The following is a 17,481-nucleotide window of genomic DNA, read 5'->3' on the forward strand; positions in this document are numbered from 1 at the left end:
GAGAAATGTATGTTAAGTTCCGTGTAAAGGAAAAAATTAGGTTAATGGGATAAAATATCAAATGTTATTGACTAAAGGAAAAATATATAAAATCAACTAAGCTGCTTATGTGAGACTTCATTTATTCAAATATAATATAATTTAAGAATTTTTAACATCTGTTACTTGCAATCTTGAGTTGAGACTTGCACCATGATGCAAACTGATTACACTCTGATTCAAATGACTTTCTGTCATGAAAGACCTCAGGGTGGTGAAATGGATTTTTTTTTTTTTGGAAGGAAATGAAAAAATGTCTTTTGAACAAATGAATAATAAAGTATTTTGGATTTGGTCTCGCCTGTGTGCTTTAGTTGCAGACTCAGTGGAGTCTATATTGAACCCTGCAGTATCTCCATGCAAAGGTTTGCTGCTTGGACATCAGCTGCACATTCAGGTCTATTCTCCTTGTAAAAAGCTGTGGTTCAAGAGCAGCAGAGAGACGATGGTGAGCACAAGGGGAAAAATAGAGTCTGATAAATCTGTATTGAACAGTGTGTGAAGGATGTTAATACATATTAATGGTGACAGGAATATTTGCAAGTGAATACACTGGCAAAGGGGATTAAACATAACTCTCCATAGAAGGGGAGGTATCATCACTCCCATTCTGGCGTGGGACTCGGCCGTATCAGATTCATCCCCATGCACATTGCCAGCAAACACTAAGCCCTTATCTCTCCACTGGGCCTCTCCGGAGAGTTTACAATTTCTCGCTTCGCTGGAGCCTGAGCTGAGCTTGTTACTGGCACAAAGGCTGAGATGTGGCCTGGTTGAGAGCACAAAGCCGCCCTCACCTCTGGACGGACACATTTCCCTCAGATAACGGACGACTTGTTGGACAGCGGCACCCGACTGTCCCTATACGTTGGTATGACAGCCACACATCCTCCAAAGAGTGGGCACTCACAACAAAGTTAAAGTAAAAAAAACCATAAAACATGGCACACTGACACAGCCCCAGTAAAGGATCCTTATTAATGAATTGTATGCGAGGTGGCAGAGGGACATGAACCCAGCAGATGTGATCTGGCTCCTAGGAGACACTAACCCGTCCCACCGTGGACGCTATTCTCTGAGGGCACGAGCATCAGAGACAACGTCCCATTTGCTACTCCGCTGATCGCATTAACTCCCAAGGGGATTAATGGTGGGAACACAGACATAACACTTAGGGGCAAATGTGCCTTTTACACCACACCAACATCTTTGCTTGGTCATTTTTAGACAGATGAGCCCATTTAGTAGTTAGACTTGTCAGGGTACATTCATATACATTACCCTGCCTTACTGAAACCTGCTCTTTATCCAGCTGCAACATGAAAACAACACAAATAACATGCACCGCTATAAATATCAGTTGGTTTTACAGAAACAAGCGGAAAAAAAACAAGGTAATTATTTTCTGGCCGATCTTCTTGGCAGTTCAAACACTGTGTTTGAAAAATACTTGAAACGAAAAAGGCCAGTTTTGAAGAGTAAATTAATCAACCAACGACTCTGACTGGATTAAAACATAAAGTTGTAAATTACAGTTTCATTACAGGCTGATTTTAGTGATGCAAATTGATGCATCTTAAAGCAAAACATGCTTGCAAGTTTAATCAGGAGATGATTTGTTTTTTTTGTTTTTACAGAAACATTCTGGGATTAAATACGATTTCAGTACCTACACGTGGATCCTTTTACTAAAACATGACTGTATTCTTCCTCTGCATGAGTATTGTTTACATTAACTTCCATGCTAAATGAATTGATGTGAATAGTGCTTTATACATATACGTATAGGTGACCCCGATAACGCTGCCATCTTTTCAAGAAAACTATACAATTTCAAGTTTGTGCCTCATTCAAAAATAATTAACTCTTAATGGAGTTTCAAAAGTTGAAATATATTCTGTATACATGATCAGTCTCCTATTGCTTGAGATGTAATCCAAAGATCAATGACATCACAAGTTTAAATGTCATTTCAGACTTATTATATTTAATGTCCATGCAGCCTCAGAGCACAGAGCAGGTCACTTCTAAGGCTGAGTGATAGTAGATGGATACATGAAGGACAGGACAAACAGAGGCCCATTAAAAACAGGTTGGGTCGTATAACACAACAACGAGCACGTTGATAAAACTCCAAGTGCTTTGTTGAATAAAGATTTGCTGCAGAGAGGACAATGACAGCATGAAAAAAATACAAGTTATTTCGCTCTATTCTATAAAAGAAGTGAATGCCAATATGGTTTCAGTAGGTTTTAAGTTGACAAGTAATATTGGATTGCTGCTTGTCGTACAGTAGGTCTCCCAGTCACGGTAATTTCAGCAGACATGTTGCTGAGACAGCTCTGGCATTGTTTTCTGGGACACAGTGAAATTCTATTTTCAGTTTTACTTGGTGCAGTAATTATCTGCATTGTTGGTGAGAATAAAGAAAATAAAGTGCATGAATATGTGCCGGTCAATTGGATTCTGTCAGTTCAAGCAGAATTGGGTACACAAGCGAGCAGCTTGCCAGCTTGTAATAACGATGGTGTTTGCGTGGAACAATTTCCCCTCTAAAACAGCTCATCAACAGCAGAGAGAGTCTGTCACCCAGGGTACGGAGTGACAAGTCTTCTGCATCTCCGTCTGTTATTAACATGTCTCTTACGACAAGCTCAATTATCTGACACTGCCCGTAATTTCCATTCCTTTTTCTGGCACAATGTAAAGTTCCTCTCCTTCATTTTCAAAGCTGGTCGTTTTGGATCCGGCAAATACTGATATAAGACATGTGTGGGAGGAGGAAGTGAAAACTGAGGGAAAAACATCTGCAAGTCACAGCAAAGTTGCTACAGGCAGGCTTTGCCAAGGCCTTCATCATGTGTGATATTAGTCATTTAAAATGTCTGAATGCTGAACATTGTATCTGCACTAAAGGAAAAATATTCTTAATTAATAAAAAACAATATTGGATTATAATTATGAGAAGCTTTAATTTCAACTACCTGTATAGTTTATAACATAAACTGAGGTCAGACCTGAACGCAAAGTGCTCAAAAAAAGATGAAATCTGGAGATCAAAAAATTAAATGGCAAAACTCTGCTGATGAAACTCATATGATATGATGGAAAATATTAACACAGTTAACAAATGGAGCTGTGTTATGATTATTTTCTCATCAAAATCTGAACTGTGTCAGAAATCAGACGTCTTCTTCTAATTTTTTTTGTGCGTATAATGCTACTGAACGTCACCATTACTTCTGTTAATTCAACTGTTGTAGAACAAAAGACAAAAGATGGTGGATGTTGATTAGACCAGTTCTCAGATGGCTTTGTTATCAGTGAGATGTGTGTGTGTGACCTTCACAGTGCTGACTCCTGACCTGTGTGTAGGTGTGCTCATTGTTAAACAATTTTCTGAGGGAATGTGCTCATGTAAAGGAAAGATAGAAAATAAATATTACATTAAAGGTTCGTCCTAGTGGCACATCCTGATTAACTAACAAGAAGGAGCTTGTCCCTTAAAAAAAAAAATCAATTTTAATGAACCATTCAAACTTCATTTTTACAGAGCTGCATAACAATTATTTTCAGACTGCTCAATCTTGCGACCATTTTGAATAACTCCACTAAAATACAAGATAAATGCTCTTCAAATGACTGAACTCCCATTCTTCATATTTTGACACAGAGAAAATATGGGGAGACACCTTTTTAGGGAGTTTTTATCTGTAGGATTTCGGTCTTTTTGGCGAGCATGGTTCTCAATCTGAAAAGTTCAAGTCAGAATTATAGCTGGTAACTATGGGGCTATTTTAGAAACGTTATGCTTTAGGGCATGTTAGAGGTTACCCCACTGCTTCCAATCTCAGAGCTAGACTGCCTCCACTTGCGTACAGAGGGACGCGCAATAAAAAAAAAAAAGTGAAATGTTCCACCGAAGTGAAATATCGCTGTAAGTGGGAGTGTCTGGGTTGCTGCGGAGGAACGTTAGAGGAAGTGGTAATGATGACAGCTCTAACTCAGTGCAGGTGCAGTAAAGCATGGCAGGTTGGTCAATTGCCCAGAACCCATTACTTCTCCCCCGAGACCAACCTTGTAATGTGCTAGGTACCTTCTGTAAAGGATTGACCTATTGTCAACAGAGAAATCTCTCAGGTTTTACATAAAGACACAAGTGCACCTCACAAGGTTACACAGGCAGGTTAAGAGCACGTTAAATGTCTAACTGCTCTGTTTGTTAACATGACACGCAACGGAAGAAGAACGACAAAAACCTTGAAGGGACGGTTTTCTTGACCATTAAACTGAACACTGTCTTTGTCTTGAGAACAACAGAAAATCACCTGCTGCCTATTCTCTGGCTGTATTTCATGGGTGGTTGTGTTGGACAGGTTTAGTATTGGCCTATTGAGCTGTACTAGACACTTTGCATTTTCTAAGAGAGCACAAAACTGGTGAATGTAAAATTCATGATAGTGTTTCTGTTTCTCTCTTTGTGAGTGCCTTTACAGGAGCGCTAAACATTCGCCACTGTGCGAGAAGATGGGAATAGGACGACCTTGGGTGCCAGATACATCTCTGTTCCTGTGTCATCTTCAGACAGCCACTGTTTGACCACTATCTACCAGATGCATTCTATCCGACACTTGTAACAATAGTGTAAATGGGACGAAAATTGAGCTCACCTTAAAGGCGGACTTCAGTCCTCTTGAAGGCTGAAAGCCCTGGATGAGCCCAGTGCCCAGTGGCAGCTCAGAGTCCTTGTTTTGCTCCCTGAGACGTGTGTAATCAGAGAGAAAGTCCAGCACAGATTACAGTCTTCAATCAGTCAGGGAGGAAAATGATATGTACATCATTGTCTCTGCAGCACATCCCAGGCACTGTCAGCCTGCATGCATATTACCTGTGTCAAAGCTGCCAGCGACATGACGAGAGAAACTGAGAGCCATCACGGAGCCGCCACTCAGGGGGGTGTCGAGTCTCCGAGCGCGGCAGCCAGATTCAGTCTCCATGGGGACTCCAGTCTGACCTCCGGGATGTTGTTGACACCGTTTAATGTACATTTTCAGATACAAAACGTCTTCCTTTCAAATCTGAAATCGTTTTCAATGGGCTGAGTAATACTGGAGGCCAGCTCTTGTCACCAAAAGAAAATATTGTGCGAAGACTCAGTTTTTTTTCTCCCGACTTGAGTCCGAGGAAGTTGGAGCTGTTGTCACGTTTGACCTTGAGGTGCACAGGAAAGACAAAGAGTTATTTTGTACAGTGGGAAAACTACGACTGCTGTGAGGAATGGCTCCGGATGATGCATCCTAATCTTCTCCTACGTGTATATCATCATCTCACGCAATTGTCTCCTCACTTAAAAAGACAAATACATTCCTCGAGAACAAAAGACGACATAATGTGGAAAATTTGACAGCGGTGTCTCATTGTTGGTGATTCAATTTTGGCCTGGAGGGGGAACAGAAAAAAAAAAACTACATACAGACATGGTAAACAGTCTGAGAGAAAGGTTTACAGTAAAGATAGTAAAGATTGATTGCTCTTTAAAGAGTAAAGACCATAATCTCCCTGAAACAAGAGTGTTTAATTTGAAGCTGTGACTTTTGCTTTTGCATATAAAAGGATGATGGAAGACGATTTGCAGCCACATCGACACACATGCACCACACTTTTCTAATCAGGGTACAGCTCAGACTTTAACCACCCACCCTGACACCATCAAAGAACGACCGAAAACGCACGACAAACTAAACCCACAACTAGGCGACTGCCGGCCGTGGCTATCAGGTTTGCATAATAACCCCATCCCACCCCCACTCCCGCTCCCCCCACCAGGTATCTGTTCACCTTGAGAAGTCCAAACCTTAATGCAATGTCAACACAGGCACTTTGCAGCTCGACGATTCTGTTTGTCTCCTCTGGTCCTGCTGTGGCTCCAGAGGGAGGTCACCAAATTGTCTCTGGAATAAAAAAAAAAGGTGCTGACCTTTGCTAAATTGGCCCCATTCAGTAGACAGGGAATATCAGGTTATTGAGTTGATCCATGCTGTGTTTCCTTGCCTGGGGAAAATGATCTGCGCTATTGTCTGCCTTCTGCAGTTGATCAAGGGCAAGAATGTGTCAGGAATGTAGAGACACAGGACACTTTTTTAAATATACTTTCAAATGTCCTCTTGGTTTAAGAGAAAAACACCATTAGTACCCTGCTGTAAACAAAATACTGAGCAGGATGGTAAAGTGCTTCCCGCTTATGAAGAGGCTTGCAGTTTGTATCCAAAAAGAAATTAAATAAAGGCTTTATGCTCTAAATTGTGTGAGATGCCTCACAGAAACGACATATTGTAAATGAATGCAGCTGCAGAGACCCAACAATTCATTGCACTGTACTTTCAAGTTGTTGATTCCTTGAGAAAGGCAAATAATAGTCATTTTGCAAAATTGCAGGCCTATCCTTCAACAACTGAGGAAAACAGTTAAAATTGGGCAGGGATAGGGAAGAAGCAGCCCTCTCGCTGAAGTATTTTGTATATTTGGGAGAGTATAATGAAATAAGTCATTTCTGCCAGCAGTTCACATTACCTCCCAATGGTTAAGAACCATAATCCCAATAGCATTTTGAATTCTATCACACATACAGTCGGAAATGTTATTGCTTGATTATAGTGTTCCTCTCCCTCTGCAAAGTTATTGTATTTATGCATTTTGCACATGAATCGGAAGAGAAGTTGAGCACTATGTACAATTACACTGCTATTCAAACCCAGCTACAAGAACCAAAGCTATTTGCTACAATAAAAACACACAAACAACTCGGAGCACCGTTTGACGCGATACCTGTCTGTCACAAAAAAACACAATACTAAAGCAGCGTAATTGGAAAAGCTTTCCTTTTACTCTCCAAAATAAGACTCAAATAAGTGTCGAATTGTGTCTCGCTGTTCTTTTCCCAAAATTTGCTTCAAATAATCTTTAAACCACAAGTAACAACTCGTATTGAGCCTGTGCTGCAGAGATGTTTTTACCTCAGCAAATCAAAGCCACAAGAAGGCTTACTTTTTTGCATCAGTGTCTGTGTGTTTTTAATTTTCAAACTACAGACTGAAGCAATCTCTCCAGAGATCTCTCACTGAGAGAGCTGTCAAAGGTCCGGCTCTTTCTTCTACCAGCACCACAACAGTTTGTTGACAAAGTCGGCCTCATATCGAGGTGGTCAGTTGAAATGACATTGTGGACAGTGTCATTCATGCTCAGCAGCCACACCACCTCTCTCTCTCTCTCTCTCTCTCTCTCCCTCCTCTAACCTGCTGAGCTGCCGGGAGGATCGCCCACTGATGGCAGCTTTTATCTGCAACGGCCAGAAGATCCATGCCTCTTCCTGTTACGAGGCAATGGCACTTTGTCAAGCAAGACAAAGTTATCCTCCTGGCTCTGACACCAGACAGTCGCCCTCCGTTTCTCAATACATTTCCATCTGTGGTGCGATTTGCATCATAAAGGCTTAAGGCAAGTCATAAGAAAAAGAGAAGAAGAAGAAGAAGAAGAAAAAATCAACCAGGGAATAAATCCAGTAAAAAAAAAAAAAAAGTCCTGGTGCATACACATTCCTGAATCTCCACTAAAAGCTAAAAAAATAATAAATCAAGGAGCTCACATTTCTCAAATCTGCCACACTTCACAACTGGAAAAACCACGATTCTCGATGCAGATTGTCCCAGAGGTCTGTGTATCATAGATTTCATTCCTGCAGGGGAGCAAAGATTATTACAATATTCAGATTACCGAGCAGGGGAAATTAATTGGACTAATTAACATACAAGTAAATGATGATACCGTTAACACATTTCATTAACTCAAACTGTCATTCTATGTTCCTGGTGCACTTGGTATTGCATTACAATGAATTGGATTCATTAAATTATGCAAATGAAAGGAACGACAAAACGGACGAGTCCTTTTTAACGTTATAGGCCACATTTCCTGACTCGTTTTCAGTAAATGGACCAAGAGTCAAAAAGCATGTGCTTTTCACTCTGCCTCACCAGATAAATCTTTTCATAGACCCTCATTTTAATGATGTTCACAGGCTCTACAACCAGGTAGGCTATAATACATTTCAAATGCCTCATGCTGCCTTAAATTGCAGAAAAATAGCAACAATACCTAATTAGTAAAATGTCCCACTTGGCCTAAGAGGTACAGACACTGATTTAGCAAGCGTGTGTTGATAATATCAGCTTCATATATCAGAAATATTAAACAATTACTACTTTTTAACAAATGATAGTGCAAAAATGAAGACAGAGCAGCTTATTTAATAAGTTTCCCTTCTGTTTTACTCAAATATACATCTACCCTGATCATAAAGACAAGGAGCTTCCTCTTAGGTGGGGATTGTTCAAAGTCATGAGACTACTTTGTTCTCCGGCAGCAGCAAAATACGGTCCTGACATTTCTGTGTGACATTAACTTGTGGTTAATTGAGGGTCCACACCTCTTGTTGGCCTCAAGTGATTTCTGTCTTAATCTTAGCAACAGCTATAAGGGGAAGGTCAAGGGGTCAAACATACCTCTCATCCTGCTCCCTTGGCTGTAGTGACATCTACTGGACTACTAACCCAAAGTGTGAGCCCTGTGGGGGGACAGCAAGGCTCCTGGCTGCATGTCACGTCTTCAAATATGAAAGAAAACAAAATGTTTCAAGTGCATGGAAAAATGCAAACTTGTCTTACATTAAGTGGTTTTAGTTTGAAAATCTGGCTGGCTTTAAAAAAGCAGACATGGTTGCAACCAAGATATATTAAAGAAAATAATCTCAAAATAAAAAGAACCAAAAACCAAAGGAAATTCAAGTGTAACAGAAATGTTTATATTGATGTTATATTGACATACTTTTACAGAAGATTTGATTGAGGATAAAACTTCAGTGTTAAGTATATAATAAGAAGACGATGTTTGAGTGTTTGAGAAGCATCTTGTTATCTGACTTGAAGGCCTAAGTGTAATCTCCTGGAGAGGACCACATGGCAGAGGGGGGAAACAATTCTCCGTTCGGTGTGTATCCATGTAACGACTCAACATTTGAGGGGACGGGGGTAAAATAAAAAGGAACAAAACAAAAAATAAAAACAAAAGAAAAAACATAATTGACAAAGAAGAGGCAAATGCAGCATACGGTAAATTAAAAGAATCAACACAAAGACAGAAACAATGTACATTTACTGACAATGCATATAAAGCAGTGTCTCGGGAAGAATACAAAACATTTTTTTATACAAAAGGATCAACAACAAACATGATGAACATGATGAGAACAGTACTGTTAAAAGAGTACCGCTTTTGGTAATAGACACAGATTTTTCAACTGCATGACAGGACTGATGGAGCAAAATACTGGTGAATGATTCTGCAAAGCTGTTTCCACAACAGGGGTTTTCCTTATCTTAAAAAAAAAAAAAGACAAAAAGAAAAAATACAAGGTATGATTTCAACAAGCATAGGTAACATGGTGACAGCTTAATTTACCCCAGCTTTTGGTCCATCAAATTACATTTCTTCACAACACCCCGCCATGGTCCACGAAGCTACAGGGGTGATTCACTTCACTCATATGACACAGTCACAAGTCACCCTGAGTTTGTAGTCAAATTTGGCAATTACCTTCAAAAAAATGGCTTTTTCTCTTCATATTACAAGACAAGTTCGGTTTTGTTTAGGTTTTTTTTTGTTTTGAAGTCCTCCAAAACAGGTTTGACAAAAACACGTTTGAACCACATGTAATGGAGCCTTACGAAATATTTTGGACTTTTAATATCACAAATGCAATTTCTATGTAAAGTCTGATATAAATAGCAGTTCAGTCAAAATATTTAATAAGCAAATAATGTGTATCATATCAACAGTAAATGTCCAAGAGGAATTACAATACAAAAATTTGATTGTTTTTCATTTTCACCTGCAAAATGTAGTCGGTGTGAGCAAAGTTATTCTTAGAAATAAAGGGGAAGCAGGCCTTGCTAATCTGCAAAGTGACTGACTGACTGACTGCAAGTATAACAGTGAAAAATATATATAACATTAAAAAATTTGCATGGATATAAGCAATAACATCACTTCAGCTGGATAAAATGATCTCTGGCGAGAGATTTTGTCTTTGCTGACAGTAAATACGGATCAAACCTTGCTTACCATGGACATCATCAGAGAATACCATCAACAAAAGATGAGGAGAGAATCGCTCAACTTACCAATAATTTTTCCATGAGAAACACATTATTAACAAATAAGTAGATTCAAAACAAAATGGCATCCTACATTTTTCAACTACACAATATTGTACAAAATAAGGCATTTCCTTGTGTGTTTACTGCAATGTCTTTTTCTCCTTTATCTTCTTTCAGTCTCCAGCGCTAGCTGTTCCTCAGTGAAAACTGAGCACGGACATGGACTGACTATTTCTGTGTTAAAATATATATATATATTTATAATTTTAGTTTTTCTTCAAAACTTGAATAAAAATGCAGGTAGGAGTATACAGTATGAGAGAGTTTGCAGAAGTTCATAAGTGGAGTGTAAATCACTCCATGACTTCACTGGCCGCTACCGTGGTGACGAGCTGGAGAGGGATCTCTGCATTGGCCAGGATGTCCTGGGCGGCGCTGGAGCCCTGCTGGATGTTGGTGAGGATGAGGGTGGTCCCGCCTGCCGTGGTGATGATACTGTCTGAGGACCCCGCCGATTCCATCGAGGCCACCACTGAGCCGCCAGAGTTCACACCTTTTTTGTTCTGATGAGTTTTAATGTGCTTCGCCAGGTGGTCGCTCCGCATGAAGCGCTTGGAACATTCTGGGCAGACAAACTTCTTCTCTCCTGCCAGAGAGAAAATACAGTTTGAGAGATAGTTTGACGGTGAATACATCTGGGGCGGGTCAAAAACATGCCATCTATCTGGAGGATATGCTTCACAAGTAGGGAGATACGTTTAAGCCAGTGGCACAAGAGTTCAATGTGCTTGTTTCAAGAATAAAATGAAAGAAAATGAAGATGTAACGTAAAAAAAAAGAGGCAAAACTGTCACTTAAATCCAAGATATATATTTTTCATTTGTATCTGTGCGCTGTTGGTCACTGGTAACTGCTGTATGACCTACAGCCAAAGATGAATGCCGACCTTTCCCCTACAAAAACAATAGATGCGTTTAGAGCGTGTGTGAGCTCATGGTTAAAGACTGTAATTATTGAGGGATATTGTGTAAAATTTAAAACAAATCATGTGAGCTGAGAGATGGCTGTGTCCAGACTCAACAGAGAGCCATCAGATAAAAATAAAAGCAAAAAGCTACAGCTGACTCCAGTGATCTCTTGAAATGTTTTTGTTATATAATCTGATGTTAACAAATCTTGCAAATGACGGTGCAGAACAAACCGTTTTAAACAAACTCAACTGGAAAATTAGCACCAAGTCTGTGAAATCTGGATGTTTTTTGTCTTCAAACGTAACCTGACATTTTACATGGAAATCCAGGAGGGGGGTGGGAGAGAGGGGCAAATGCAGTTACTTCTTACATGACTCACACTTTGCGGGGCACAAATTAACACATTTTACTGATGTTTCCCTGATGTGCAAACACTGAGGGAGCAAAAAAAAAAAAAAAAAAGGGCACCTGTGTGTGTTCTCCTGTGTCTCTGCAGCTCATCGCTGCGTGTGAACCTCTTCCCACAGAACATCCAGCTGCAGACAAAAGGTCGCTCCCCTGAATGCCAGCGCAGGTGTGCTCGCAGGTGCGACGTCTTTCCGTATACTTTCCCACAGCCCGCAATGTGGCAGATGTGCTGCTTCTTTTTCCCCATGCTGGATCCTCTGATGAAGACATGCACCGATAGTTAGAGTTCCTCCGTAGGTACGAGTGAAGATTTTGAAGAGAAAACAATCAATAGCGCTCACTCACCTCCCTCCCGACTCTTTACAGTTGGGGCAAGTACACGCCACTCTGCGCAGCCTCTTGCCCTCCTGACCTAACTGATCGTCCTCGTCCACCAGCCGGACGCGAAGGTGGGACAGGTCGCTCGTGTTCAAGGTGGAGTCGGTGCTGAGCTGCCAGTCCCCTGTGTCTGGCTCTTCCTTTATCTGAATGTCTGAAAATGAAATGTGTACGTTAATAACAACACAAGCTTCAGGTAATTACACACCGAAAAGCCCGAACAGTGAGAGGTGTTTCATAATGGTGCGTGACTGACACATGGCAGCACAATTCACAGGTAAGACTCGTATTAAGCACAGTAATAAAATAATTAGCTGATTGACAGAAAACGTATCAGTGACAATTTTGATAATTAATTAAAAGTACCCTGCGCACCTGTGAGTCCACATGAGTGGCAGAGGGAGATGAATGGACTTTTTTTTTTTTTTATCAAAAACTTCATTATGATGTTTTGATAGGTATAATTACGCAAACATTCAACATGAAGTGGCTTTAAAGATACAAAAACCACAATGACAACTATAGACAAATAAGTCTGTGCTGTTAATAGGTTTTCCACGATCACGGCTTTGTTGTTCTTCTCCTATTCATGCAACTGTATATTCAAAAAACTGTGTTATTTGACGGCTGTACAGGCAAATTAAGCAACTGTTGATTTGCATTTGTCCTTTCTTTCTCGACTAAACTATGTGCCGTTTTCACCACGCTCCGACTTGTCAAAGTAGGAAAAGCACAGGTGTAATTAACAACATTAAGAGTGGCTCTGCTCTGTCCAAGTGTCTCATTAAGCCGTGACAGTGAGACTGTGAGCCGGCATGAACGATACCAGGACCCCCAAACTGAGGCAGATAAATGGAATTCAGGCATCATTTATTTTATTATTTACACTTGTGCTTTTCTCACTGTGACATGTTAAAATGTCATCTGTGAAATGGGTCTATTAGCTGATAAATTGAAAAAGGCTAAATTAATTTGCAATGAGAATAACTAAAAGTTTTAAGAAGACAAATAAATTTGATAGACTGACAGATAGACCTGATCAGGGGCCAGGGACGTCACGATGAAGTGGGCCCCTTTGAGCAGCACAGATTTCAATTCTCTTTCATCATATTAGTGCAATGATTAAGTATGAAAGAACATTTTTAAGATGCTAAACACAGACCCTACTCCAGCATGTCAAATTGGCATGATCTTTAAATGAAAACGTTAGAAAAAAAAGACCTATGTCCAAGTTAAAGATGACATAGAAAAAGCAGAAAAAACAAGGGTACTCGCAACCAATGTACGTCACTACAATAAATTGATACGCTGAGTCCTGCAGAGTTGCGAGTACCCTTGTTTTTTCTATTTTGCCTTTTTTGTACTCTGCACCTGCCCTCGCTGGTGTGATGTGCGTGTCTACTCTGGTTTGTACCAAGTTAAAGATGACCCCACACATTCACCGTGAGTGAAAACACCTGTGTGACTTTCAAGCTGTCTCCTGTGTGTATTCTGATGTTAAAAAACAGAGCTACCTCCAGGGTTGTCCGTGTTTCCTTCCTGCTGGCCCACCGAGTTGACCGTCACTGTCTGCAGGTTGGGGATCTGTCCTGTGGCGATGCTGACCGGATTGGATCCCAGCGACAGGGTCTGGACCGGAGCCAGGGTGATCTGCTGGGGCGGCGTGGTGGGCAGCTGGAGGTTCTGCAGGTTCTGCACTCCCTGCACCTGAAAGGTCTGCCACTGTATCTGCCCCGACGGCGTGACCGTCTGCGCTTGGATGATGAAGGTTCCCGGGTTGATCAGCTGCACGTTCTGCAGGCTCTGCCCCGACTGCATCACTTGGCCGTTGGTGGTTTGAACGGGCACCTGCTGCAGCTGGATGATGGGCTGGGCCGAGGACACCTGGATGCTCTGCTCCTGGTGTTGATGGATGAAGCCCTCGTGGAGACCGGAGCTGGAGTCGGCTTGTTCCGACGACAGCGAAGACTCTTGCGTGAGCAGACCTGATTCGTTTGTTGCAACATGCAGCTGAGAGGAAGACGTCGGCACAAAGATCTCAGGGTTTGCATTCGAGTCGTTGACCGATATTGTCTGTGAGAGGTGGTCGTCTGTCTTCACCTGACTCTCCGAGCCGTCGACTGGCTGACTGGCCATAATTAGCTGGCCGTCAGCGGTGACCCCTGTTGCTATAGTCTGAGCTCCGGAAAGGCCCAGCGAGTCCAAGTCCACACTGTTAATAGGAACAAACGTTATGTTCCCGGGCAAACCCACAGGCACATTAGTAACAACCTGACCCTGGTTGTTGAAGGTGGAGCTGCCGATAGAAACCCCCTGGATCTGCTGGACGTTACCAGTCTGTGACATGAGGTTCTGGTTGTTACTAAGGATGTTTGCAGATGTGACACTGAGACTCTGGCTACCGTCAGGCAAGATCTGAATCTGCCCCGTGGCGTCCTGAGTCAGAGTTGCTCCTTCCACGCCAGATGTGGAGAAGCTCAGCTGTCCATCTGCTGTCTGAATATGAGGGATTACTTGGTACTGAATGTTAGGCACTGTGTTGGCATTGGAGGCGGCCGTTCCCGACGTCACGAAGATCGGTTGACTTTGTAAGCTCTGCAGAGGAAGAACGTATTGTCCATTTGACGTCAATATTCCTTGACTTTGGATCTGTATCATCCCAGATTCATCCTTTGCTGCTGTTGTGGGTGTTAGCACTTCCCATTTATCAGTCCCAGTATAATGAGCAGATGGATCAGATGTCTGGAAAAGAAAATGAGTGACATAATAAAACCCACCTGTTGTTAAGGAAACAGATTAAGCAATCCAAAGCTGTTGCAAAGACATCTAGTTGCTGTAAAACCTGCTTTTTAAATTCACAGAACAGCTCACACAGTCAGCATTAGAAATATTCAGAGGCGAGAAGCAAAATGAGCAAAAGCTACTGGATCAGTAGAAGCTAAAGGGGAGAAGAAATGAAGAATTTAGTTTTATTTCCTGTGAACCTATGGTTACATTGTTTCTGTCTTTTAGTTCTAGTCTGCTTAAGGTTGACACTGATTTATTGTGAATCATAACAAATAAAGAGTTGTAAACCTCAAGTCACAACAGATGTCTGACAGCAACAGCTCAGTCAGCTGGCTGTCATCCGGCAGTGCATCACAAGTGCTACACAGATACACAGGGGAAATGTTATGGCCTGCAGCAGTTTATGTTATACCTAAATGCACATAAAGGTTTTATTTATCTACTTTTCAGGCATTTGCAGTGCATTTGTTTGATTTTGAAAGACAGTTTCTTATCAGTCAAAATTAACCACAGCATCTGGGTGAACACATCCCAGGAATAGCGTTGATAAACAGATGGAAACCTCTGAGTTTCTTCCTTGTAGAGATATTACTGCCATTCTACTACAATGTACAGCTGTAATTAAGTGTCTGTTAACTATCCAACACAAACTCAGCTCCACTATTCAAATTGAAAGCCTTAAAGTGGATCTCCTTGTTTAATTTCCAAAACAAAACACATACTGCAGTCTGAACATATGTGAAGAATACGTGTTGTTTTATTAAGAGCATCCTGTTGACAAAAACATGAATAACAAGATGTTAAAATCCTGATTCTGATTTGAGTTTGAGTTATGTATAAAACAACAACAGTCGGATTTCACCTTGCCCTACATCAACTTAACTTTCATTGTTGCAATTGTGGTTCATATTGTGGTAAATGTTGCAGTTTTATCAACATAACTCTAAGCATTAGAATACCAGCAGGGTAAAATACATCAACTATGGAAAGTCTCGCGCTACCCTGATTTTTTCCAGTGATAAATGTATACATAACATACATTTCATTCATAACCCTTACCCTAATTTAACATTTGATAGAGGCCACTATGTTGAAGGACTCGTCACATGGCCATAAAGGTACAGGCGCCTGAACTGGGTCTGTTTCAACATTTAAAATGTCAATATTATGTTCTGCTGTCGATGCCAAAATGCAGTGGCTGCAATTATACCACGAAAGCAAAAAGCAAGCTTAGCTTCACCCGCCACCACCAGTTTTGCCCAGCTGTGATTGAGGGCGTCACTTTTGCTGCAGCTGTGTGGGATCATCCAGCAGAGGTGCCGACTTACCACAGCAGCAGCAGCAGCAGCAGCACCTCTGTCCACCTCTGGTGCCGGTGACCCAACCTTAGTGCAGGTGGTTGCTAGCAGGTCGAGGGGGGATGGCTGGGTGTCCTACCCACAATGGGCAAATTTAAAAGGAAGAAAGTGGGTGGCCATTAGTCTGGGGCCACATATTGCAAAATAAAACTTAAGTGTTGAAGTGTGTAACTTTCTTGTCCTGTGTTGAACCCCACAGGCAGCACCTTATGATCTCATCCTGGTAGGAGTCTTACAGTCTGTCTGTCACATTAAAAACCCAGCAGAAAGAGGCGGGATTTTGGAAAGCAGCCTGGGAGGAAGTGTTTCCTGAGAGGTTCAAGTCAGGGTACAATACCCCCCCCTGCAAGTTTGAAATGTGTGCACTTCACCGAGCGCCACTCAGTTACTGAAAACGCAACAGCTCCGTTAAATGAGAGAGTGAAACCTCACCTGGCTGCCTCTGCCTTCCTCCTGCTGCTGCTGCAGAAAGTCTCTCTGACTGCTGTCCCCGTCCAAAGCAGCCATATCGTCTGGTTTCATTGGATGTTCTGGTGCTAAGAAGTCAAACAAACAACAAAAAAAAACAAAAAACATAATAGCTTTTACACAGTGTGGTAGGGTGCTGCTGCCGAGGCTAACGTTAGCTAAACAAACCAAGGTGCTCACATAACGTAAATATGTGTAAGTTAACGTCGCTGTAACGCCAGTAAACTTAAAGCTAACGACACAGTCACAACAACCACACGGAGACAAAAGCGACGTAGGCTGGATAATTAGTTAAAGGAGAGCTTTCACTATGGCTGGTGTGTCTTAAACAGGCTAATGCTAAGTTAGCCCGGCGCTAATTAGCATCATCACCGACAAGGCAGCCGTGTTAGCCTGTTAGCTCGTTAGCCTCCGAGAGTGAAGAGTAAAGACAGATGTTACGTTACCGGTCATTGCGTCACTTGTCGTGAAACGGGAGTCCTGATAGTCACAAGCCACCGGACATGATCGGCGGATTATAGTTATTGTATACGCGAAGCAATAAAGGTGATAACTGTCAGATTTCTTTTGTATTTTGATTGACGGGCGGTGGGAAACACAAAGGGTGGGGCCTGCACTGTTGACTAGTGGGAGTGTTTGCGTCACACACAGGAAATCCCGCCGATCGTCCTCGCAGCTGATTGGTCGATCGCTCCGCGCATCGCGTTCTAACTGGTCAGCCGACCTGTCAATCATCCTTTGTTGGACTCTTCCTGTTTATCATTATGCATTTTCAGTTTTTACAGTATTGGCGTTGATGGTTGATGGGGGGTTACCGTCCGTCCCCAGTGAATTTATTAGACCTGTGTAGAGAAAAGGCTG

General features: G+C 41.7%; 1 protein-coding gene and 1 long non-coding RNA gene across 5 annotated transcripts; both read right to left on the bottom strand.

Annotated features, from left to right (window-relative positions):
* Positions 1-304: 304 nt before the first annotated feature.
* LOC146965020 (uncharacterized) lies at positions 305-8,752 on the bottom strand. Of its 2 annotated transcripts, XR_015034599.1 has the most exons (6): positions 8,522-8,752; positions 7,682-7,771; positions 5,878-5,990; positions 4,928-5,250; positions 4,710-4,797; positions 305-457 (listed from the first exon to the last, which is right to left on the bottom strand). It is a non-coding gene; the product is annotated as an uncharacterized LOC146965020 (long non-coding RNA). The 2 variants fall into 2 exon arrangements; XR_015034600.1 differs by lacking the exon at positions 5,878-5,990.
* Positions 8,753-9,228: 476 nt separating this feature from the next.
* Positions 9,229-17,263, bottom strand: sp3a (sp3a transcription factor). 3 transcript variants are annotated; one of them, XM_085764881.1, is made up of 7 exons: positions 17,067-17,263; positions 16,585-16,688; positions 16,123-16,218; positions 13,522-14,749; positions 11,975-12,161; positions 11,690-11,886; positions 9,229-10,896 (listed from the first exon to the last, which is right to left on the bottom strand). In XM_085764881.1, the coding sequence occupies exons 1-7, from the start codon at positions 17,071-17,073 to the stop codon at positions 10,604-10,606; spliced, it is 2,112 nt and encodes a 703-aa protein (XP_085621007.1). In that variant the 5' UTR covers positions 17,074-17,263; the 3' UTR covers positions 9,229-10,603. The 3 variants fall into 3 exon arrangements, with proteins under 3 accessions (XP_085621007.1, XP_085621006.1, XP_085621008.1); XM_085764880.1 differs by having other exon boundaries at positions 16,123-16,227; XM_085764882.1 differs by lacking the exon at positions 16,123-16,218.
* Positions 17,264-17,481: the final 218 nt, after the last annotated feature.

Source organism: Trachurus japonicus, chromosome 21 (assembly GCF_045865225.1).
Source record: "Trachurus japonicus isolate A0001 chromosome 21, Traja_1.0".
NCBI classification, from domain to species: Eukaryota; Metazoa; Chordata; class Actinopteri; order Carangiformes; family Carangidae; genus Trachurus; species Trachurus japonicus.